Below are 25821 nucleotides of genomic sequence, written 5' to 3'. Positions count from 1 at the left end.
ATGACTCAGCGAAAATGAAAATAAACATCACCAGACTTTTTAAAAAACATACATTTTACGACTCTATAGTTCATTAGAAAACCTATCTGCTACAGTTTAACAATAGTGATGGCTGGTAGACATTTGCATCTGTTCAGAGCGAAGGGCAATTTATAATGTGCCCACTGGACTAAGTAACAAAGCATACACATCAAGGACATGATACTCAGTTCCCCCACCCCACTTCACAAGTGCAGATTCAGATATGGAACCAGTGGTCCACATGCTTCCATCAGCAGGTAGCCAACGATAATGATCAAGTCTTTTCTAATAAATAATTATAATTATTATGTTAAAAACAATAGTAAATACTGAATTGTTACTGTCTAAACTACCTATGTCATAACTGGTCAGCTTATGATAAGACCTTAATTGCTCTTCTCTGGCCTTTGGGATTATTAAGACACATATGGTGCTTGAATTAGGTTTGCCAAGCAGCTGGAGAAGACCTTTAGTTCAAGAAGAATAAAAGCTTCTATATGGTGATATATGTTATCATACAAAGCTGCTTCTTATGACTTCTAGGTCTTTAACACAACAGTTAAGAGACATGGGCAATTCATTTAACATAAGTTGCAGCAAAGATTCTGTCTCAGTATGTAAACTTGACTAGTGGGAATTGTGTTCCAGAGAAGGCAACAGGCTCAGCAAGATCAGTGCTATACTCAGGCACAATTGTATAAAGAATAGAACCAGAAGTCAAGTCAGGAGGACACTTCATAAAAGAATAGGTGTTGAGAGCTTTTCACAGTGCCCAGTGGCAAGCTGACATTTTATCTGAAAAGACTTAATGGCTATGAAGCAGACCTTCCAAGATTCATTTATCTGGCAGAAGGACAACTGAACTGGCTAGCACACATTCATATCGTCTATTTTCAAACACAATAGTTTATTTTAGCAGAAAGAGACCAGCATATTTTTACTGCACGGACTGCTACAGACTTTCCCCAAATGCCTCTTATTTCATCATAGTTTGATACATTTGCTACGAAAATTCCAAAACACCTCAGATACTTGTTTAAGGTCCAGTTGGTAGGCCAATACTAAAGCCAGCTTTATTATTCAAATTATATTTATCCCACCTTTCTACCAAAACTAGTCCTCCAATTCACAAGCCTACACTGCACTTTTTCTTGCCTTTCTGTGAAAGACTCCCAAGCTAAAAGACACCCCTTTAGAAAAGGATGGAGACTAGAATGTATATGCACAGGTTTTTATCAACTTTCCATGTTTCTTCAAAAGCATTTGCATTTTTATGCCAAATAGGGAGTACTGGAACACTGTATGTACAAATATCTACTGAGTTTGACATCATAACAGCCCATTAAAAGCTGCCTCAAGCATCTGGCACACATATATGCGAAGTAAATCAGTCCTTGAGACATAGAATACATCTCATGTTACCCCTGCAGAGACATGTCACATGGTTTTATTCAAGGACAAATAAGTGTACTGCAACTTCAGACTGAGTATTTAGGTTAATTCTGATGTTACTTTTTCTAGTACTGCCTTTACAAGATACGTAGGAGAGCTGTTTGTTATGAAGTTTGTTATAACACAGCAGCACCTAGGCCATACTGCACCAGAGACAAAAGCAGGAATGGGAAACCTGTGGTCTTCTATATGTTGCTGGACTGCAACACCCATCATCACTGGTCATGCTGGTTGGGGCTGATAGGAGGTTGAGTACAATACTCAAATCTTTCATATGTATGTCTGTGTCCACGGGAAACCATTTCCAGGGGTCTTTTTCTTGGCACACTTGCTGTCTATGTGCAGGAATTTTTTTTTGTGGGGGAGCATTTCAGAGGCACAGGTGTGCTGTAAAGGTCTAAGTTCCCATTAAGCTCAGGTATATGTAGTTTTCTTCTGTAAGAAACCACCCCCACCCCCCAGTTATTCCCTCAAAAAAAGAAGAAAGCTAGCCAATTGTTTTTAGAAACATACAGAAAGCACATAATGTTGAATAGAAAGAAAATAGGCCCATGTGGTGCCATTTGGGTGGCTGGTTTGTAAGAAAACAAAGAGAAGGTTAAAGCTACATCTTTCCAGCATCATAATTATCCAATCTGAGGCCAACAAATGCAGCTGAAAGTTCCTCAAACTTGGCCTTCCAAACCTATCAGTCAAAGATGGGGGGGGTGGTATTCAAACACAAGAACTTACACTTGGATTCCCAAATAATGTCATGGAAGCTTGCACACAGTCTAACTAGTCTGCTGACTCAGGCTGCCATTTCCCCACAGCCATGTTTTTAATTAGGTTAGTTAGTAAATATCAAGGGGCACTAAAGCTATCTGAATCAGAAAAGGACATACAAGCCTGGACTCAGTGGTGGGCTGGAGGAAGAAAAAGAACCAGTCTGAATCCTGGCAAGGTGAAGGCACTGTAGATGAGCACTTCCTGAGGCCAGATAATTGGTCAGTTGCCTTCTTTGGATGGTATTATATACCACCTGAAAAAGCAGGTAGTTGAGCTACCACATTGTAGCTCAACAAATAACATAGAGTGTGCTCCTTGTGACTTTAGAGCCCACTGATTAGCAAATACCACCACATCCTAGCCATAGATACACACTGCATTGGCACAATATTGTTTAATGCTATTATGTTGGCATGTCCTAAAACTATACTTGAGTTATGTGAAATCACAGAAATACAGTAAATGTTTTCAAACAAGTTTATGCATTCAATTCTATTAATTCAGTTCTATGATATTTTGCAAGTAAAATTACTAGGTTTAGGGAGAAATTCATGGCATATCATTGTGAAGTGAAACAGCAAATATTGTGGGAAACAAGTGTAAATAAAACATTTGGTCAAAATGGCATTGCAGGAATAGTTCACTTCAGCTGAACAAGTAATTCCAAAGCAGTGAATCCTTTTAACAGGATCTTTACTTGAGGCTTGCATTCTGAACTTCACTGGAATTAAAAGGCTGAAAGATGAAAACGCTTCACTGTTCTGAGTACCAGTTCTCATATTCACTTGCCCAGTCTTCAGCCTTCCTACAACCAACCTAAATTGATGATTTTGACCTCCAATATATCCTAGGTGTCCCATGGAGCTTGGAATGAATGCAAATTCATTTTCTGCTCCATCTGGATAGTTGAATACAAGATCAGTCTAGATCCCAGACATCCTGTCCCATGCTCAAGACTAACTGCTTGATCTCCAAAGTTTGATAAGCAATTAGATATTGCTCAAAATTTGTGCACTAAATATCTGTGAAAATATTTTTTTCAACAAAATCCATTTCTCCCTGTTAAGTAATTCCTAAAAGCTATATGGCACATTTAGCTGAACACTGGCGAGACTGATGTTGAAGTAGACATTAGTATGAATTATTAAACTAAAAGCTGCCCAAACCACTCACTCACATAGTTTATGATGAGTGCTAGGAGTAGTTTAATCTTTATCACTGGAGCTGAAAGAACAGCCTGGTCTTCTCAGCTGAAGAGATATCAATATTTCATTATCTCAACCAAAGAAGTGATTTTTTGAAAATGTAATCGTTCTTTCCCCTAATTCCAAACCATTTGAGATTTGTATCCACATTGGAAACATGATAATTATGGGTAGATATTTAAACAACCACTTGAAAATATTAGCAACCCATTTCATAACAGAATAACTGGATTATCAATTTTGTAGGTTTCATTGATTTAAAAATTAGAAGTTGAAAGCCTAAGATCTTTTTGTAAAAGAAAAAAAGTCCTCTAAAGAAATCATGATTATTTAGCATCCAGTTGCATCATTAACCACACTATATGCTTAATTAGCTAACTGAGATTTTTAAGCCAAAGAGTAGCATAAAACATATTAACAATTTGTTACTAGCAAAAAGTATAACATAAATGTTATTGCAGCAAAAAAGCTGTTTTCTTTTAAAGTGAGTATGAACATATGAATATTCCTAACCTGTAAAATGATTCCTCCACATTATATCAGCGAAACTCATTGGTGGGCCACTGGGAGGGTAGTGTTTACCTTTAAGAGGCTCATGATCAGTCCTTATCATATCCATTAATGAATTTTCCAAAGAGTGCAAGTTAAAAGTATCATAGGGCCGATTCCGGTCCTAGGAAAAAAACAAAAAATAAGAGGACCGTTACAATGTCATCACTAAATAATGCAAACACTTAACACTTTCCCCACTCACCACAAATTTATTGTAAAATTAGCAAAATATGCAAAGCTCAATATGGTAAGCCCTTCAGAACATTTTGAGTGCATAACATGTAAAGAGAAAGATCCTCTTTTATATAAATGCAACTGATCATGGCAAGTGTGAATGTTGCAAAAAAGGACAGTTTTAACTTGACAGCTTATTGAAGTGAGTAACCAGAAAGGTCTCAGAATGTCAGAATCAATGCTGGAATAAAACTATAATGAATGTTCCTCTTCTATTGCAACATTATCTGGAAGGAACCAAATCCACATCTAAGACAATGATTTCCACATATCCCTTCCATTTCCCCCACAGATTGAGAAATAAAGACATTAAGCCACAAAGACCAAGAACTAACAAGATGTACTGTAATTATTTCAGTTTATTTAGAGAGATTAAGAAATTGGCATCCAAATTATGTGAAGCATAATTTGCACTAAATAAATAAATACATCTATTTTATACACCCTAGATCTAGAATAAAGCATATTCTATTATCATATGAGTTTATGCAAGCTCTTGGATTTCTGCTGACGTGCCTTGCCTGTTGTTCCTCCCCCCAAGCCTCATCAAATGTGCAAATAAATAAAAATCCTATTCCAGATGCCTCTCTGACACTCAAGCACAGCTTGGGGGTGGGGCAAAGTAGGCTGCAGAAGGCAGGAGTAGATAGAAAGGGTCTGTTCTGTGACCGGAACATTGTAGTTCTTGAGATTCAAAGCTAAAATTCCCTTAATTTTGTTTTAATCCCATTGCTGTTCACATTAAGCTTGCTAGAAGGTAAATAATGTATCAGTACAAGGTGGATTTTTACATTTCCTGGTATCTTAATATGCAAAACTAAGAGATAGGGTAGCCAGGGTGAGGAGGAAATCAGCCTCACTCAGAAAAAGTGTTCCCTGAAAATTTTACCATTTGCACCCAATAAGAAGCTTCGCATTGCCTGCTTGCAAAAATAAGGCAATTATTCTGACACAAAACCCTTGGGCACAGCAAGATTGTGCAAACAACTTGAGAACAGATAAAAGCAGTGAAGCACAGCAGAAGACTAAGCAGCACACAGTGGCCTCTCTAAAATCCTTGCCAGCTTCAGCTGATTTTTTATTTTTTATTTTAGTGTTAGGAAGCATTGCACAAAGAATCAATTATTAATCCATATCCAAGAGCCTTTTCATACTCTTTTTTTGAAGACCGTTTAAAATTAAGCTGATGACAACAAATACTGTCTCTTTCCTATGGAAGCTTCTATACTGATATTTTAAATTTTGTTTTTACCAGAAAGAAATTTGGGAGGTGTAGCCCATATATACCCAGACCAACCTGTAAGAAAAAAAATATTAGATGACAACCTAATTCTCACAATAACCCTGAACACAGAGCTACTTTTATTGACTTCCAAGTGTGTTCAAGCTGGTAGTAACCTAGCTCTCTTGACTGAGTGGAGCAGCAAAATATGTAGTCTCAGATAAAGTGTCCCTGGCACAGCCAAAATGTGACAATTGATTGCATTACAAGTCTGGAGAGAGAAAACCCATGAGTGGGCAGCAGAACTAAAAGCGGGCCTTGTTCACATGCATGATCCAGAGACAGTACACCTGTGCACACAAGGACTTTACGCAGAGGGAGAGGAAGGTCCAGTAATTTCAGTGCCTCAGAAAATTTGCTTGCAAAATATTCTAAGTTTTTTCAGTAAGAATATGGCACGTTTTCTCTCTTCTGCAAGTGCATTAATTAACAGTTATCATAATGATCAGAAGGGTAATGTGGGGTGATTCCATTACTTCCTAACATTCAAGTAAGATAAGCTTATTATGTGTGTCTGTTCCAGTATCACTAAAAAAGATTCACAGTTTAATGGGAATTTGTACACAATCTTCTCACTGAAGAACAATATTAACCATTGTACTCAAACTGCTTTACATAAATTCTCAGCGATTTGCTGACACCTATGAAGTAGGTCACTTTTATGTCCACAAGTAGGACCCTACAAGTAGGACCTTCAACTATAAGTTGCGCTGTATCTTTACCTTCTAACTGGAGTGCTCCAGTTCAGAGTTCCATCAGCTAGCCATACCTGCCTCCAACAGACCATTCCATTCTTTTCCTTCTCATTGTTTAGCTACTGTACAGGCTCAATCCAGGTTGTTTCAGATTTATTCCTCCCATTTTACTGGGCTTTGAGATTTCCCTGAACTTGCTGATATGTTCCCCTTGTTTCTGAAAGCCCCATTCTTGCTCAATTTCTTTCAGTACTCACCACCCAAGTTCATTATTATCCCAGAATGGGATGTTGGATAGAGCAATTGAAGGGTAGGCAGAGGAATGGACACTATTTCAGAGTCATACAATACCTTTCCTCAAGGATATTATCCTTTTAGTTGCTTTTCAAGGGATAAAATACATGAATATACAAGGGATAAAGTTTAAATAATTTTAAACAATACTTATATCTTCAGAAATTTCTCATTCAAGGTAATGGCTTTATTCATATTGTACTGCTTTCCTGCCTACTAACACTTCCGGAACTTCACAAAGAATAATAATAATAATAATAAATTTTATTTATATCCCGCCCTCCCCAGCCGAAGCCGGGCTCAGGGCGGCTAACAACAATCAACAATCAAACAATCAAATATTCATACATTCTAAAAATATTACATTATAAAAATCAATTAAAATCAAATTAATGGCAACTAATTAAGCAAGATTCTAAGCAGGTTGCCAGAGGAGGGAGTCAGGCTGCGCCCTGACCAAAGGCCTGGTGGAACAACTCTGTCTTGCAGGCCCTGCGGAAGGATGTCAGGTCCCGCAGGGCCCTAGTCTCTTGTGACAGAGCGTTCCACCAGATTGGAGCCGCAGCCGAGAAGGCCCTGGCTCTAGTTGAGGCCAGCCTAACCTCTCTGAGGCCTGGGACCTTGAGGATGTTATTATTTGCAGACCGTAGGTTTCTCTGTGGGGCATACCAGGAGAGGCGGTCCCGTAGGTACGAGGGTCCTAGGCCGTATAGGGCTTTAAAGGTTAAAACCAGCACCTTAAACCTGATCCTGTACTCCACCGGGAGCCAGTGCAGCTGGTATAGTACCGGTTGAATGTGATCTCGCAGCGAAGACCCCATAAGGAGTCTCGCCGCGGCATTCTGCACCCGCTGGAGTTTCTGGGTCAGTCTTAAGGGCAGCCCCACGTAGAGCGAGTTACAATAATCCAGTCTGGAGGTGACCGTCGCATGGATCACAGTGGCTAGGTCAGGGCGAGAGAGATAAGGGGCCAAGTGCTTAGCTTGGCGGAGATGAAAAAATGCCGCCTTTGTTATAGCTGTAATCTGCGCCTCCATAGAGAGGGAGGTATCGAAGATTACACCCAAACTCTTAACGGACGGTGCTGGCACTAGTTGCACCCCCGCAAGAGATGGGAGTTGCCCCCTCAATCCCATATCATCCCGCCCCAGCCAGAGGACCTCTGTCTTCGAAGGATTTAACTTCAACCGGCTCCCACGTAACCATCCAGCCACAGCTTCCAGACATCTCGCCAGTGTATCGGGGGCCGAGTCAGGATGGCCATCCATCAACAGATAGAGTTGGGTGTCATCGGCATACTGATGGCAACCCAGCCCAAAACTCCGGACAAGCTGGGCGAGGGGGCGCATAAAGATGTTAAAAAGCATCGGGGAGAGAATCGCACCCTGAGGCACTCCACACACCAAGGAGTGGCGCGATGACAATTCCCCCCCGAGCGCCACCCTCTGTCCCCGACCAGAGAGAAACGAGCGCAGCCATTGAAGGACTGTGCCCTGGATCCCCACGTCGGCAAGGCGGTGGTCCAGGAGTTCATGATCGACCATGTCGAAGGCTGCTGACAGATCTAGAAGAATCAGCAGCCCCGACCCGCCTCGATCCAGCTGCCTACGGAGATCATCTGTTAGGGCGACCAGAGCCGTCTCGGTCCCATGGCCAGCACGGAAGCCGGACTGGAATGGATCCAGAGCAGATGTTTCATCCAGAAACCTACCAAGCTGTTCAGCAACCGCTCTCTCAATCACCTTACCCAGGAATGGAAGATTCGAAACCGGGCGGTAATTGGATAGATCTAAGGGATCTAATGATGTTTTCTTTAAGAGCGGACGCACCACTGCCTCCTTCAGTTCCCCTGGGAATATCCCGGTGCCAAGGGACAAATTGATGATATCCCCCAGGGGGGCCCGCACCTCGTCTGGACACGCTCTAATCAGCCATGACGGGCACGGGTCAAGAGGACAGGTGGTGGGCTTTCCAGCTTGGAGGAGTCTGTCCACATCGGCTGGAGATATCCGGTCAAAATGGTCCAATACTGAACCCGAGGACAGTCGAGGGGCCTCCAGTTCCTTTATTGTATCCAAATTGGCAGGGAGGTCATGGCGGAGCAACAGGACCTTCTCCGCAAAAAAGCTCGCAAATGCCTCACAGCTGTGTGTCAGATTGTTATTTAAATTTGGCTGTCCTTCAAGGGACGTTAAAGACCGAATTATACTAAATAATTGCGCCGGGCGAGAGCTAGCGGATGCAATGGAGGCCGAGAAGTAAGACTTCTTAGCGGCCTTCACAGCCATCTCATAGGTTTTCATAAAAACCCTATAAGATGTTCTTGAGGCTCCGTCACGGGCACCCCGCCATACTCGCTCTAGCCGTCTGAGGTCCCGCTTCATTTTCCGAAGCTCCTCGGTAAACCAGGGAGCCCGGTTTCTGCGGGGTCGCAGAGGGCGCTTAGGTGCGATCTCATCGATGGCTGCCAGGAGCTGGGTATTCCAGCCCTCAACAAGCTCAGTCAATGAGTCGCCAGGGAGAGCAAGGTCCCGCAAGGCTTGACGGAATCTATCAGGGTCCATCAGCCTCTGCGGGCGAGCCCAAATCGGCTCGCCACCTAAGCAGGGTGGGGGTGGAAAGTCAATCCTGGCTTTCAGAGCATAGTGATCAGACCATGGCACCTTCATCGAAGGAGACATGATCACATCTATACCGGCACCAAAGATCAAATCCAGCGTGTGGCCTGCTTGATGTGTGGGGCCCGAAACAAACTGGGAGAGCCCTAGTGTCGCCATGGAAGACACCAGGTCCAGAGCCTGTGAGGAGGGAGCGGCATCAGCATGGAAGTTGAAGTCTCCCAATACCAATAGGTTAGGGAACTCCAAGGCCCAGCCGGCCACCGCCTCCAGCAGGCCTGACAGGGTGGCTGCTGGTGCGCTAGGTGGCCGGTACACCAGCCAGACAGCCAAGCTCTCCTCGGAGCCCCACACTAGGCCAACACATTCAATGCCGGGGATCGATGGCGATGGTAGAGCCCTGAAAGAACAATCTTCCCGGATTAATAATGCCACCCCTCCCCCCCGGCCCACAGTCCGTGACTGGTGGAGGACAGAGAAACCCGGGGGCGCCATCTCTCGTAAGGTAACTGTTACCCCTTCGCGCACCCAGGTCTCCGTCACACAAGCCAGGTCGACCCCCTGCGAGGTAAAGAAATCTCGCAGGGTGGCGGTTTTGTTGCCTATAGACCTGGCATTGCACAACACCAGTGAAGGAGGTGAGTAATCCTTGCTCACCCTACCCTCGTCTCTTGGGATGGGGCGCAGATTGGAAGGGGTACGAGCATATCTGTATCTCGATCCCCTTCGCTTATAACATCTGCCCCCACCGCCATACCTCCCTCGCCCCTCCACGGTAGCAATCCCAAGCCTCATAGTAACCTCCATTTACAAAATAGAAAAACAAAACAACCAAAAAACAATTGTGCCCAAACAAAAACCGATCCCCACCCCACTCAATATCCCACCCCAAAACAGAACAAGATAGAACGAAACAAGAATACATAGATAAAACCCACCATTCATGGTGGTACAACAAAATAAGCAATAAAAACACGTTTAAAACACATTAAAATATATAAAACATCTTTAGCATTTGCTGCAGCAGCACCGTCCTTATCAGGGAGGTGAGCCTGGGCCCCACCCCCTAGGCCAGATGGAGTTAGCCTAAGGAGGGAGAGGGAGAGGCCTTACACTCCAAGCACTCACGATGCAGCAGCAGCAATGTCCCTGGCCTCAATGAGGCCTCTTAAAGCCGTGGCGAAGGTGAGCCTGGGCCCCGCCCCCTAGGCCAGGTGGAGTTAGCCTGAGGAGGGAGAGGCCTTACCCTCCAAGCACTCACGATGCAGCAGCAGCAATGTCCCTGGCCTCAGTGAGGCCTCTTAAAGCCGTGGCGAAGGTGAGCCTGGGCCCCGCCCCCTAGGCCAGATGGAGTTAGCCTAAGGAGGGAGAGGGAGAGGCCTTACCCTCCAAGCACTCACGATGCAGCAGCAGCAATGTCCCTGGCCTCAGTGAGGCCTCTTAAAGCCGTGGCGAAGGTGAGCCTGGGCCCCACCCCCTAGGCCAGGTGGAGTTAGCCTAAGGAGGGAGAGGGAGAGGCCTTACACTCCAAGCACTCACGATGCAGCAGCAGCAATGTCCCTGGCCTCAATGAGGCCTCTTAAAGCCGTGGCGAAGGTGAGCCTGGGCCCCGCCCCCTAGGCCAGATGGAGTTAGCCTAAGGAGGGAGAGGGAGAGGCCTTACACTCCAAGCACTCACGATGCAGCAGCAGCAATGTCCCTGGCCTCAGTGAGGCCTCTTAAAGCCGTGGCGAAGGTGAGCCTGGGCCCCGCCCCCTAGGCCAGATGGAGTTAGCCTAAGGAGGGAGAGGGAGAGGCCTTACACTCCAAGCACTCACGATGCAGCAGCAGCAATGTCCCTGGCCTCAGTGAGGCCTCTTAAAGCCGTGGCGAAGGTGAGCCTGGGCCCCGCCCCCTAGGCCAGATGGAGTTAGCCTAAGGAGGGAGAGGGAGAGGCCTTACCCTCCAAGCACTCACGATGCAGCAGCAGCCATAATAACATTAATAACATTAATAACATCCCATAATAACATTAATCATCAGGAGTCTCTTTAAAAATGGAAGATAAGTGACCCAACCATCTTGATTTCCTTAAACCCCTGGATAATAATAAACACCAGAACAGGACAAACATGCAGTGCCAGAGTGCTCAACTTTACTAACACCCATGTTTGGCCTGTTACAAGCAGATAAAAGGCAGGCATAGCTCATTTCAAACAGATTCCTGTCTCTATTATGCTTCCACATCAACACACCATCAGCGATTATCTCCACTACACACACCCCCAGAACAAAACATTCACTTGGGGGAAGGGAGAAGATGTGGCAACGGGCAGAGGGCTCCAATGAAGACTGGAAGGTTTTGGTGGGCGTTTCCTCATGCAAGAAAGTATGCTCAGAAAGTCATTATCTGGCACAAAATGGAGAGGCATGATTTCCCATGATTTCCTGGCAGGAGAAGTACTCTATGTGTCACTTGCTGCCAGATGGGCAGCCCACTGGAACTGTCAACTCTGTGTTGGAGCCATCTGCCAACAGCTACTCTGTTCCTTCTGATCATCCCCTAGTCATATTATTTATATATATATATATATATAAAATGGAGTAGGGTGGTATAGGAGCTGATGCAACTTCATGCATTAAGTCAAATGCGCAGAAAACCTCCTGTCAACCTGACTTATTATAATAACAACAACAACAACAACAACAACAATAATAATAATAATAATTTAATATTTATACCCCGTCCATCTGGCTGGGCCTCCCCAGCCACTCTGGGCGGCTTCCATAGAAACCAAAAATACACTAAAATATCACACGTTAAAAACTTCCCTGAACAGGGCTGCCTTAAGATATCTTCTGAATGTCAGGTAGTTGTTTATCGCTTTGACATCTCGTGGGAGGGCGTTCCACAGGGTGGGCGCCACTACCGAGAAGGCCCTCTGCCTGGTTCTCTGTAGCTTTGCTTCTCGCAATGAGGGGACCGCCAGAAGGCCCTCGGCGCTGGACCTCAGCATCCGGACAGAACGATGGGGGTGGAGACGGTCCTTCAGGTATACTGGACCGAGGCCGTTTAGGGCTTTAAAGGTCAGCACCAACACTTTGAATTGTGCTCGAAAACATACTGGGAGCCAATGTAGGTCTTTCAAGACCGGTGTTATATGGTCTCGGCGGCCGCTCCCAGTCACCAGTCTAGCTGCCGCATTCTGGATTAGTTGTAGTTTCCGAGTCACCTTCAAAGGTAGCCCCACGTAGAGCGCATTGCAGTAGTCCAAGCGGGAGATAACCAGAGCATGCACCACTCTGGCGAGACAGTCCGCAGGCAGATAGGGTCTCAGACTACGTACCAGATGGAGCTGGTAAACAGCTGCCCTGGACACAGATTTGACCTGTGCCTCCATGGACAGCTGTGAGTCCAAAATGACTCCCAGGCTGCGCACCTAGTCCTTCAGAGGCACAGTTACCCCATTCAGGACCAGGGAATCCTCCACACCTGCCCGCCTCCTGTCCCCCCAAAACAGTACTTCTGTCTTGTCAGGATTCAACCTCAATCTGTTAGCCGCCATCCATCATCCAACCGCCTCCAGACACTCACACAGGACCTTCACCGCCTTCACTGGTTCTGATTTAAAATAGAGGTAGAGCTGGGTATCATCTGCATACTGATGAACACCCAGCCCAAACCTCCTGATAATCTCTCCCAGCGGCTGCATGTAAATGTTGAAAAGCATGGGAGAGAGGACAGAACCCTGAAGCACCCCACAAGTGAGAGCCCAGGGGTCTGAACACTCATCCCCCACCACCACTTTCTGAACACGGCCCAGGAGGAAGGAGCAGAACCACTGTATGACAGTGCCCCCAGCTCCCAGCCCCTCAAGACGGTCCAGAAGGATGTTATGGTCGATGGTATCAAACGCCGCTGAGAGATCCAGCAGAACTAGGAAACAGCTCTCACCTTTGTCCCTAGCCCGCCGGAGATCATCAACCAGTGCGACCAAGGCAGTTTCAGTCCCATGATGAGGCCTGAATCCCGATTGGAAGGGATCCAAATGGTCCGCTTCTTCCAGGTGTGCCTGGAGTTGTTCAGCAACCACTCGCTCAATCACCTTGCCCAAGAATGGAAGATTTGAGACTGGGCGATAATTGGCCATCGTGGCCGCATCTAAAGATGGTTTTTTAAGAAGCGGTTTAATAACCGCCTCTTTCAGCGGGTCTGGGAAGGCTCCCTCACGGAGGGAAGCATTCACCACCCCACGAAGCCCATCGCCCAGTCCTTCCCGGCTAGCTTTTATAAGCCAGGATGGGCAAGGATCCAGGAGACAGGTGGTTGGCTTCACTCGTCCAAGCAGCCTGTCCACATCCTTGGAGGTAACAGATTGGAATTGATCCCACGCAACTTAACTAGACAGGTCTCTAGCACTCTCCCACCCCGGCCCTGCTCCCACGGTGGAGTCTACTTCTTCCCGAATCTGAGCCATTTTATCTGCCACTTAAATACAAATGTTCTATGGGGCCCAAGCAACACTGCTCAACCAGTAAGCAATTAAGGGCTTTTTGAAGATTAAGTAGCGGGGGGAGGGAATAGTATATTCAACAATCAAACATCATTCTAAGAATGTACAAATTGTCTTGCACAATCAGACTAAAGTACAGTAATCTAAATCTAATATTCTGTATATAGTCTACCAGATGTCTAGGTACTTGGAAACAAGGCAAGAAAGTTATGTTCCTCCTCTGTTTCCATCAGCATCCAGTACTTTGAGGCATAGTGCATCTGCACTGAACTACAGTATTGTGGTTAACAGTGTCCTCCATGAATTTGCCTAATTGCTTTGTAATAAAATAAAATTCACCCTGAAGGTATCTGAGGAAACATTCTTACTGTTATTTTAACTAATTTGTGGTTTGTATTGTCTATGCTCTGGAGTTAGTTTAACGCAACTGAATGGCAAGTTAGTTTCAAGAGACCTCACTTAGGATTTGTGATAATGATATAACGTTTGTAAGTTTCCAAGAAGCTCTGCAAGAAGGTTTGGTAGAAATATTGTTTAAATAACATGGTAAGATAAGATATACATAGTCCAATATAAATGAAGAAATGTGAAGATATGTAATACTGTAATTACGGAAAATTATCAGACATGCTGATGGAAGTCTAAAAGAAAAAAGACATGTGATGAATTCCTAATGTTTAATTGTGTTATAAATTTGTTTTTATTGGAAAATTAATAAAAATTATATACAAAAAAGAGACCTCACTTAGGATAGCAATGGGAAGATTCCCAATTTCTAACTACCTATGCTACTAGCATTCCAATGACTACTTGACTGGAGACATTATTAGAAACATAAGTAGGTGGAAGCAAGACAGTAGGGATAGATCCTTTGCTCACACACACACACACACACACACACACACACCAGGATGTGCTTCCTGAGGTCACATATATTCCTGAAACTCCTGAAAATGCAGTGTACTAAAAAAAAGAGAAAATGCATCTACACTGAGCCACAAAAAGCCCATGATGCTAAGGTGACTAGGGCAGGGGTGAGCAGATTTCAGGCTTGTCAGACTTACTTTGTCTTTTGCTATAACCCAAGATCTACCAGTAGCAGAAGTGAACTGAGCACACACTCCTCCAACACAAAAGTTCACTCTTGGCTACCCCAAGATATATTCATTTCAGAAGCCTAAGTTAGGTGTTAAATGTTATTTTAACAAAAGGTTATTTTGTTGCTGCTACACTTGGGCTCTGAAACACTTGGAGATGTATTGGAAATGGCCTAGATACCTACTACTACATCTGATCTACTTTCTGTCCACCCATGGACGAAGGACACACAAGCCCCAAAGTTTCTTCAACAAGGTCTAAAAGAATAATGTCTTCAGTATAGCCATTGTATATTAGCCTACCCTTTATAAAATCTTGGAGTCAGATAAGGAGAAAATTAACATTTATACCTTCTCTTTCTTTCTTCACCGATGAGTGAGTGAAATACAGAATTTTACTTGATTATTTGTAATTTTCAGTAGAATCATTTTTTTAAATTGCTTTTAAAAAGTAATCCAGCAAATGCAGGAGGATTTTCTGCTATGTGACTACACTTCATTATTATGTTGCTGTACACAGTAAGAAAAAGAGCAACAAAAACCCTTCTGTGTTATAATTGTTTTAGCCCAGAGGAAGTTTCCAGGAATTGGAAACTTTTGCCCCATAATCAAATGAGAAAAATTAGCTCTCAGCAGCAACCCAAGGGCAAGGAAGACTTCACACATTCATATGAGAATGCACAGGAACATTTGACTATTTCTCCAACCTCCTGTTGGTGACAGTGATATTTTAAGGGACTGGAAGTAAAAGATAAATCCTCATCATGATCTAGCAACTTGATATTTCAATCTGTACAGCTCAGTATAACCCAATTTGGGGAAGTAAGTTATACATTGTAAATAAATGTTTTCTTTTGTCAGTCTGTTTCTTTGATCCCCAAGCCATTTATTCTTCAAGCTCTATTAGTGTATCTGTGCTGTGTATGACCTAGCCTAGCAGTCAATTTCAATGTTTAATTCACCTGGCAACTTAGAAAGAAGAGAGGTGGTGAAATTTCCACCATTAGCAACCTTTAATAATGCTTATCTCAACAGTGGGCTTCCCCTTCCACAGAGCTCAGAAACAGGAAGAGGACAGTGTTGTCAGAGCCCTAGGAATCAGGAGGACTGGTTAGAGCCTAGGAGCAAAGTGACTTTGATTATACACACATTCCTTGGTCCTCTTACTTTCTGTAGGAGCCGTGGCTTGCAGGTTTTTGTAACTGATCTTTCAAGCACTTCATTCTACTTAATGTTTACAATATTTCAAATACAGTTTCATAATATGCTTGCTGAACAATTTTGAAAAACCTATGCTTTTCCATTCCATGATTAAGAGGTATACCACCACACAGAAACCTACAGTTAACCTAGCTCACCTAACCCAGCAGTTCAAAAATGAACACCACTTATTTCTGCAGGAGATTAAAAAGATATTACAGAGTACTTTCCTTTTTTTGTCAAAGGAGAAAGTGGAAGTCATTATTCTTACTTTTATGACTGCACTCCAGCAAATTATCTGCAGACATTTTTATGATCGACTGAGAACTTGTGGCATTTAGGTTACAGTTAAATTTTGTTTAGCACCAAGCTTCAGATAAAAATCTGCTCACACATTCTGCTTTATGAATCTATTTTTAAAAGCCAATGACTACTTCTATTGACTAAAACTGGTAAAATTTACATCTATATTCAAAACTTTAAGAACAAGTCATAGCAAAGTTGACCATCAGTTTAAAAAGCTCAAAAGACAAGGAAGGAGAAATGTTATTTGAATCTGTAGATTCCTGGACTATAAAATAGCTTGGCTTAAAAATAACGGATCTTTAATGCTGGCAAAGCTGTGACCCATTCTGTTAGCAAAGAAATGCTACTACAACAGTTTAGGCACACGTCACAAATCATACAACTAGGTCACAATCCAAGCCAATGTAGCAAGTTTCTGGGATGCAGCAGCACATGAGTCACGTGAGTGGCCCTTTGCCAAAATATGATGCCACAATGTCTTAAAATGAATAAAAATAAGCAGGGTGGTGGTGGTGGTGATTAACAAGAACATGAATTACAAGCCAAATAGGTTTTGGCCACCACAAAGCCACTGGTATGAGCTTAAAATATTGTAGACTGACCCTGATGAGGCTTCAAGTAATCATTGACAGCCTGTCTGGGTGACCTCATATCGATATTTTACAGACTTTAATTATGCAAGCTCAACAATATGTTGTCCTCAAATTATGAATATTCATGGCTGTCTCCCAACAAACATTTATTTTCCAACTCATTCATAATTGTTCTGTTGATTCTCAATTCTCAGAAGACTCAATGTTAAGTAGGCTTCATGGGCAAAGTTTTAACAATATATGTAGAAAGCAGGAGTTGGGAGCAATTTAAAGAGCAAAGGTGGCATACAGGTGAAAACTGCAAATACCTACCACTGCCAGCCATTGAACTCTCTGTTGTCCTCCCCAAGCTCTTTCTCTCAGCTGGTCTCACTTTTGGTTTCAGAGTACAGCCAACAGAAAAGTTACGCATGGGCGGGGTGGAATATGGGGTGTTCTATTTAACATTCACACGCCCATTTTGCTCTTACAATCAAACACACTAACCTTTCCCTATACAGTTATGGATCTGCTCCCATCACATCTTAATAACTTTGACCTGGGGCCTAATAATGTGAACATTATTGTTATTTCATGCACACTCAGGAACCTCTTTGAAGCCCACCCACTTAGTATTCCAATATCATCCCATATTGTAGCAGGTGAAGAGCTCTAAGGATAGCCTGAGGAGGTAAGAACTCCTGGAAAATTTAGGGCTTTGTGCCTGCTTTTCGTTTCTTTCATGGTGGGAAAATACTCATTATGTGAGCATCCATCTTCTCATTGTGTTTAAGCAATTTAAAGAAAAATCACAGTTCAAGCCAGAGCTACAAAAGGAAGTGTCATCATGTAATGATGAAGTTGTGAGCAAAGAAGCCACTTTCTTCTGCAGCAGCTCAGTTGCATGAGGTCTTTCGTGACAACTAGATGTAGAACATAGCTGAAATCACCTCCAATGCCACAGACAACCAACAATATAATGAGGATATTATAGTCCTAAAACTAACAGGGTTAAGAATTTGAAGTTTTATTCAGGTGAATCAGTCTTCAAATGCAGTCCCAGTGAAGTAAATTTTGGATCATCCTGAAGTAATCAGAAGTTTTTACTTATGAGAAGTTTCCCCATTCAAAAGCATACACCAGGGCAAACCTTTGCTGTACATTTTACTTATATTTTATTATGATGGCAAAGCAGCAGAACATCTTAAGACCTCTAGCCCTTCTGATTCAACATAATGTTAATTTATTCTATTCTTATTTTAGTAGCAACATCCAAAACTCCTACAAGCCAATAAACTACAGGAAATATTCCAGAAGATAAATCCCAAAAGCTACAGGGACATAAGAGTTTATCAACATAAGCAGTGAAAAATAATACATATTTTTCTGGTTATTCCTATTATTGTTATAACCTACAATTTTAAAAAGTGTTGAATTCAAACATATATCTACTCTCAGTATATCTGCTAACGTTTTACAAGTACACACAAGTCTGTATCCTGAAACAGTATGATTTAAGCGTTTAAATAAGTACAACCAGAACATCTGCAATGTCAGTTAACCATGATGCTTTCCCACACACACCCAAGAAATTGCACTAGGATCAAAGAGCACATTTTGAAAGCTTCAGTTTTATCACTGTATGATCAGTTTAAATAACTAGCCTAGGTACAGTCAACATGGTGCCTTCTAGATGTTGTTGGATTCCCCTCTTCCATCAGCACCAGCCAGCATGGTCAATGATCAAGGATGATTGGAACTGTAAACAACCAACATTTGGAGGACACTGCATTGGTTACCCCAACCTATAATGTTTTCATTTATGATACAAACTACTCTTTACAAAGTAATGTGACCTAGTCCATCTACTTTGCACTATCTGGAGGATGCAGTACATAAAGGAACACTATGCTCCATAAACATGGATTTAACCTCATCTTCAATGTCCATTTCCCCATTTAAGTCAACAACATGCCCAGATGTAGCTTATCCTACTTGATCAAGTTAGAGACTCCTATAGGAAAGGTATGCACCTCTAGGAATATGAGGAAGTGTGTTTAAAGGAAGGGTCTCAAACTAGCTTCTACTGCATTCTGTTACTTGTAAGTCAGTAACCAATCAGTGACTGAAACACTTTTAGGTGACAAGAGAAAAACTCACTCACTCTCTCTCTCTCTCTATATATATATATTTCCTTATCACACATGCCTTTCATAAAGATGAGGTTTTTGATCAATAGATCCAGGAATAAGCAGTTGCTCATCTTCTGCATGGCTTCTGAAGCTTTTGTGCTGCAATAGATCTTTATTTTATTTCAGTGGTAAACAGAAGAAGGTGACTGTTCCTCTGGGCATGGAAGAGATCCAATGCAGATTTTGGTATTCAGATATTACCTTTGGCTGTTTTTGCACTTGCAAGAGTCTAGATGAAATTCCACACATCACAATATAATTTTAAAATGCATTTTGGCTTCTGAAAAACATTTGAAAGCTGCTTCAGATATTCCTTATTTTAACATGGAACCAGAAAAAAAGAGTTTGCAAAGGAGCAATTTAAAATCACCTGAACTATAAAACTGTATATAATATTTTTAATTTTATGACAATTTTCAGCTAAATAGAAGTAAATGAATTACACAGCAACCTACAATCTTTGAGCAAAGGAAAATGTGAACAATAAATATTTTATTGTAACAAAATTATAAGAGAACCCTGGCCTACCCACACTAGAATGTGACACTGAATTTTGGTGCAATAGGCACAAATGGCACAAACAATATAAAAACTCATTTTCCAGTTTAATTAACCCTGCAGTGAAGTGGACAAGTGCCAAGTGACTATGGAGGACCCATGCTCAAGTCTTCGCTCAACTGCAAATCTCAGTTGCCTTGGGCATGTCACCATTTCTGAAGCTTGACCTATCTCATCAGCTAATAGAAGATGAGAAGTGTAAAGCACTTTTTACCCACCAAATATACTTCAGAAATTCTGTCCAAACAGAACAGAGGATCACAAACCAAACTTATAATAGCACCCTTCAGTATTTCTGCTGCTGTTCTCCCAGCAATGACAGCTTGCACACTCCTTTAAATGCATAGTTTTTTTTTAGCATTCATTTTGTAAAAATACAAATGAACACAAGATGAAACAGTAGCAACAATCAAACCAAGCAAAATCATAAATATACTGTCATACAATTATAAAACGGGGGAGAAAAGAGGCAAGGGGTGCAGAATGGTCTCCAGCTGAAATGCTACTTATACCCTCCATGTCATAGGGTTACACTCTTATTTGTGAAGGCCATCATTAGTGCCCCAGTGGAGGGCACAGCGGAGTTTTACTCCCCCCCCCTTTTCTTTCTTTTTTTAAAGAGAAGTAAATATCTAGCCCTCCTAGAAAGGAAGTTATGAAGAAAAATATGCAACTACCTTTCTAAGTGACTTCTGTGAAATGACCCAGGCTGCCTGCTCCCATCTGTCATTGTTTTTGCCAATCAAATAAGTCACAGCTGGGATTGATAATTGTTTGGACATCAGGCAACAGGAATCCCCGGGGTCCTGAAGAGCTGCTGTTTTATCCTCCTCTTTAGTGCATTTTTCCTGCTTCTATCTTACTTTCTATTCCTTGGAATCTCTGTAGCTTGCCCTCCTTCCTTTTTCACTAGCAACCAGGATGAAACTTTCCTGCCGTTGATGCATTTCAGATCAGGAGGTCCCTAGAAGTTATTTTCTGCAAATAATACTACACAATTAAGTGTAGATGGATGTTAAATAACTCCCCCCCCCCAAGGCAAATATGAAAACTTTGCAAAGAATATTAGGATGTCTCATGCTGCACAGGAGCTAAAGACCAGGCACTTAGTAACAATTCAGTGTGCAGTGAACTGTCTACACAGAAGTACGTCTCCGTGATTAATGGGGCAGTCTAGGCTTTGGTTTAGGGGTTGGTATTGGAGAAAAACAAGTTCTAGTGCCTTTGGTTCTAGAGAGCCAGTGTGGTGTAGTGGTTAAGAGCGGTAGACTCCTAATCTGGGGAACCAGGTTCGCATCTCCGCTCCTCCACATGCAGCTGCTGGGTGACCTTGGGCCAGTCACACTTCTTTGAAGTCTCTCAGCCCCACTCACCTCACAGAGTGTCTGTTGTGGGGGAGGAAGGGAAAGGAGAATGTTAGCTGCTTTGAGACTCCTTAAAGGGAGTGAAAGGGGGGATATCAAATCCAAACTCCTCTTCTTCTTCTTCTTCTTCTTCTTCTTCTTCTTCTTCTTCTTCTTTAACCAAAGTGGCCTTGGGCAGGTAGGAGCAGGTGCACAGGCACTCAGACATTTGGTCTTCATATATGAATTAGACAGTACAGTCATGGCTTGAGTATGGAATATAGTTATGGGAAAAGCTTTGCCAGGACTGTGCTGTCTAATTTATTGTTATGCTACACTTCCATGGCAGCTATTTTGTGACTGGCATCCACAGCACCCTCTCAAAATTAAAAATGTGTCCACTGGTCCAGAAAGACTGATGAACCTACCTGATTCAAATAGTACTATATATGAAGACCAAATGTATGTATGCTTGTGTATCTGTTACTACTGCCAAAGGTCACTTTTTCAAGCTAGGCAAGAGTTGACAAGTCTTGTGATCACTGAATGATTGTGGCTATGGTGAATTCCTTAGAATACTTTTGGCCACCAAAAGGGGACATAGAACCTAATTTCATTGCCCCTGGTCAGATTCTACAGTGCTGAGATATAATTGAGTATGAGACCAGCACCTGAAAATTTTAGAGGTTTTCCCAAGAGCAGATTAAAAAGAATGATAACCTGTGACCAAAATAGCACCATCACAGGACAGGACCAGACTGAGTTTTTCAGTGTTGCCTATTATATTCCACAGTGCCAACACACATTTACAGGTGACGTATATGCTTATGGAAAAGGCAGTGGTAAATCCAACATGCCTATAAAACAAGTTTTGGTTGGCCCATGGAGCACAACCTTATACAACTTTCCATTTCCTTTCAAGCATAGGATATTCCAGGTCTCTGTCCCTCTGTCCCCTCAGCTCAGTTGCATCTAATTTGGTTTTGCCTAGCAATGCCCTGAAGGAATAAGTTGTAGGTCTTGAGTGTTACACTGGGGCAATCATGCCCGGGGATTTGTGATCTTGGCTCACCAGCCAGTCTAAGCTAGACAGTCCCTCTTCAGCCCATTTTTTTCCAAAGAACCATTCTGTCCCCAATTTTTATGCAAACATACCCAAGAGCATGCTTCTCATGGAAGAACCTAAGTAACATAAGTACAGTTTCCCATGAAAAGAAACAAAAAAGGGAGGGCATGTGACATCCTCACAAGTCACTGCTGAGCACCAGTATAAAACAACTTTGGAATAATTATATAAATATAAAAGCAATGTAAAGCTACAACACATATCCAAATCAGTTCAAATCCAACAGATACTAACAGGAATACAAGTGTCCACTTAAAAGGAGTTTGGATTTGATATCCCGCTTTATCACTACCCGAAGGAGTCTCAAAGCGGCTAACATTCTCCTTTCCTTTCCTCCCCCACAACAAACACTCTGTGAGGTGAGTGAGGCTGAGAGACTTCAAAGAAGTGTGACTAGCCCAAGGTCACCCAGCAGCTGCATGTGGAGGAGTGGGGAAGCGAACCCGGTTCACCAGATTACGAGTCTACTGCTTTTAACCATTACACCACACTGGCTCTACTCACCACACAAAGGCTTAGAAGGACACTGGACAATGCACTCGTCTGATATATAATAGGAGGGAGTTCCAAAAGGTAGGTGCTGCAATGCTAAAGAACCAATTCTAGCATCATGCATAGCAGACCTCCTTAATGATGGAGACTAAACTTGGGACCTTCCACATGCAAGGCAAATGCTATACCATTGAGGTATGGCCCTTCACAACCAATAAATGATTCTTTTCCAAGAGCCTGTTTATTAACAGGATAGCAGGATTGTCAAAGAGCTACACGGTGTGCTAAGTAAAAGCCCAACAAATCCTCTCTCCTATGTTATAAAGTAACACAGGGTAAAACAAAACAGTATAACTAAAATAAAGCAAACGTGTTGCTGTGTATATGAAGGAGAAGGAAGGGGAAACCAGAAGATCAATGGGGATTACCAGAATGTGTTATTTCACACTAAAGAAAAAGAGGGAGACAACATGGTGATCCAAAACAAACCTAAATCTAACAAACAGAACTATCGTCCATGCAATGCCTGTGTTCAAAATGAGGAAGTCCATAGTCACAGACAACTTCAGGAACTGTTTAAACCTAGGCTATAGTTAAGTTTGCAGGAACCAGGTCTACAGTGTTTCTCAGCAGAAGACAGCTGATGTAATCAACCTGGGTAGAATAAGGCAGCTGGACAGCAACTAAAGGCCAGGCCTGCACAGAAACTTATTCCTGTACAGTACAGGATTTTCCAGTGGAATATCAAGCGTAAGCAGAAAGTCCTTCAGCACTGCTGGTTCATAGAAATTTTGAGTTGCCCATTGACGCACATACAGAAAATAGCAGGAAATATAATAAAGGTAATGCCACACTCCTGGGCCATGTACTTCACACTGGAAAAAGTCTGCCAGGCCTCAAAAACCTCCTTCACATAATCCAGAAACAAACTATCTCATCCACATTTGGCCCCCACTTCATCACCCACTTCTCACATGCACTCCACAACAAATCCTATTTGATTAGATATCTTAAAATATTGACATATTCTCTTCCGGGGGGGGGGGCTGGGATGTGCTTTGCACATTCTATCTACCGTAAGATAGAACCATTCAAGAAATCCAGTAACTGTTAGCAGGGTTGCCACAAAAACATAGGGTTCCCCTGTACCGATCTCTCCCTCACCCCCATAATTCTTAATCTGTTACTATGAGACCTACCCACCAAGACCAACTATTTAGCATGTAAAGCTAAATTATCCACTCTAAGGATATAAAGGGGGAATACAGTCTCATCTTCCCGGCCTTGCACATCTGAAAGGCAATACCCAGTGGTGACCATATGTTATTGAATCTGATGTGCTGAAGTGTGCAGCATCAGAATTGAAGATTTGATAGATGTCACATTCATTCAGATAATTTTTTAAAGATCCATAATCTCTTCAGTGGAACTTGAAGCAACTAAAGGCTCAACTTCAGGTGTGTTCCTCAGCATGTGCTGTGAGTCCACCAGTTTCTTAGGCTCCTTTCACAGCATAGCCACAAGCACAAAGGAAACAACCCCATGTACAATAAATTACTCCAATTGAAGTTGATTATGTACAGCAAAAGGACAAAATAAAAATTATAAGCTACGGGAAAAGAGAAAAAACAATTCCACTGCAGGATATCTTTGGCAAAAATTAGGTCTGGAGTTTGTGGAATCACTGCTCCTCAGATCACCATCTTAACTGGAAGTCAGCTGGCACATATTGTTCAAACTGGGATTGGATACAATACAGTATTGTATCGTATGATAACCAATTTATTTCTGGCTTTAGAACTAATGCACAAGCCACATTACTAGCCTTTGACATTAGAACAGGGCTTATTATTATGACATAGCATTTTAAGATACACATCTGTACCAAGGGTCATATTAATATTACAGGCAACTCCTCATTTGTGCAGGGATTGCATGCTGGGTTATCACATGAATTGGCGGAGTGCAAATAAGCCCGCCCTGTTCTAGGGTCAAAAACAGGGTGTGCATCAGAGGTTGTGTGCCAATAAAACACGTGCAAAATGGTCACTGCCTGTATTTAAAACCTCTCTCAAAACAAGTAGTGTTCTCTAAAAGATGCATCCAATTCTTTATTTTTATATTTAAATGTACTTATTAAATCATCAGTTTTAGTCATTTTAAAAGCTGCTGCATCAATTAATATTCTAGTCTCAACAACAAATGAACTGTGGAAATTAGCATGGAATTAATTTTATGTTTGAGTTTAAGCAACATGAAAAATTATTCAACCAGCACTCTAACCCACCCATCCATCATTTTTCCATACGATGACTACTTCAACAGCATCTGCTACTATATTATCAAGAAGCAACAAAACTATTGTATAAGGAGTGTTAAAGCCATCATCCTAAACATTTAACTACCTTTTCCTAATAAGTAATAATCAACTGTAGCTTGAAGGAACCCAGAATATTGCTTTGTATCTGTAACAAGTAACAATAATATAATTATCACATTTATTTTTATTAATATTTTTGTTAACTATTCCTAGGTCACCTTTCAGGAAAAAAGCCCCCCAAGGCAGTTTACATTAAAATATACAGCTCTCATAAAATACAATGATTTCAGCAGTTAAAACCAACTCAGAGTCCAGCCCTATAGCTGATACAACTAATTAAACCATTAGTAAAAACAGAATTTTAAACCAACAGCAATAAATCAGAAAAGCAGCCCAAGATCTCAGATTGTTTTTCCCCAAAATAAAAGCAAATTTGGATAAATAGGTTTTCAAGGACTGTTTTAAAGCCAAAATGATAGACCTGGCTGTACATTTTGATTCCTCTCATCTAGGAGCTCAGGGCAACACACGTGATGTTCTCACTTTATTACCTGTGGGGTAGGTTAGGTTAAGAGACAATGACTGCCCAAGCTCAGCTAGTAAGCTGAGCAGCTGCGCAGCAATTTGAATCTGGATCTAAGTCCACTGTTCCACACTATACTGAATTTATTCACCTTAAAACAACTGATAGCTCTCTTATTACTTTCAAACACTAGCCAGGTTTTTTAAAAAAAGGTTAGAATATATTACACGCACAGTGTGAAAGCAAAATAGTTTTAGTGCCAGGACATGTGTAGAGTTCCTGCTGAACCAAGCTGCTCAGTAGCAAATGGTAGCCAAGATATTGTGTTTGCTTGCTCTCTTTTTTGTTTGATAAGCAAGGTATTTTTAGAGCAACATATGGCATAATACTAACATCGTCTAGGATAGAGCTGCACAGCATTAATTCCTCAAAGTACATAAATCATAATACAAAATATTTTTAAATTCTTAATATACAC

General features: G+C 42.1%; 1 protein-coding gene across 8 annotated transcripts in view; it reads right to left on the bottom strand.

Moving 5' to 3' along the window:
• The window catches only part of CPEB3 (cytoplasmic polyadenylation element binding protein 3), an 85845-nt gene that overhangs the window by 46608 nt on the left and 13416 nt on the right, over nucleotides 1–25821 (bottom strand). For 4 of the 8 annotated variants that reach the window (XM_081863240.1, XM_081863241.1, XM_081863236.1 and 1 more), the window contains exon 3: nucleotides 3960–4119. The exons of 2 other annotated variants lie outside the window; for them this stretch is intronic. In XM_081863240.1, coding sequence (XP_081719366.1) covers nucleotides 3960–4119 — 160 coding nt within the window. The remainder of the gene's footprint in view (nucleotides 1–3959; nucleotides 4120–25821) is intronic. 2 more of the 8 variants (XM_081863238.1, XM_081863239.1) reach the window with 1 other exon arrangement.

The sequence above is a fragment of the Podarcis erhardii genome (assembly GCF_964252035.2).
Source record: "Podarcis erhardii genome assembly, chromosome: 5".
In the NCBI taxonomy this organism is placed as follows: domain Eukaryota; kingdom Metazoa; phylum Chordata; class Lepidosauria; order Squamata; family Lacertidae; genus Podarcis; species Podarcis erhardii.
This window is presented reverse-complemented; position numbering and strand designations above follow the sequence as displayed.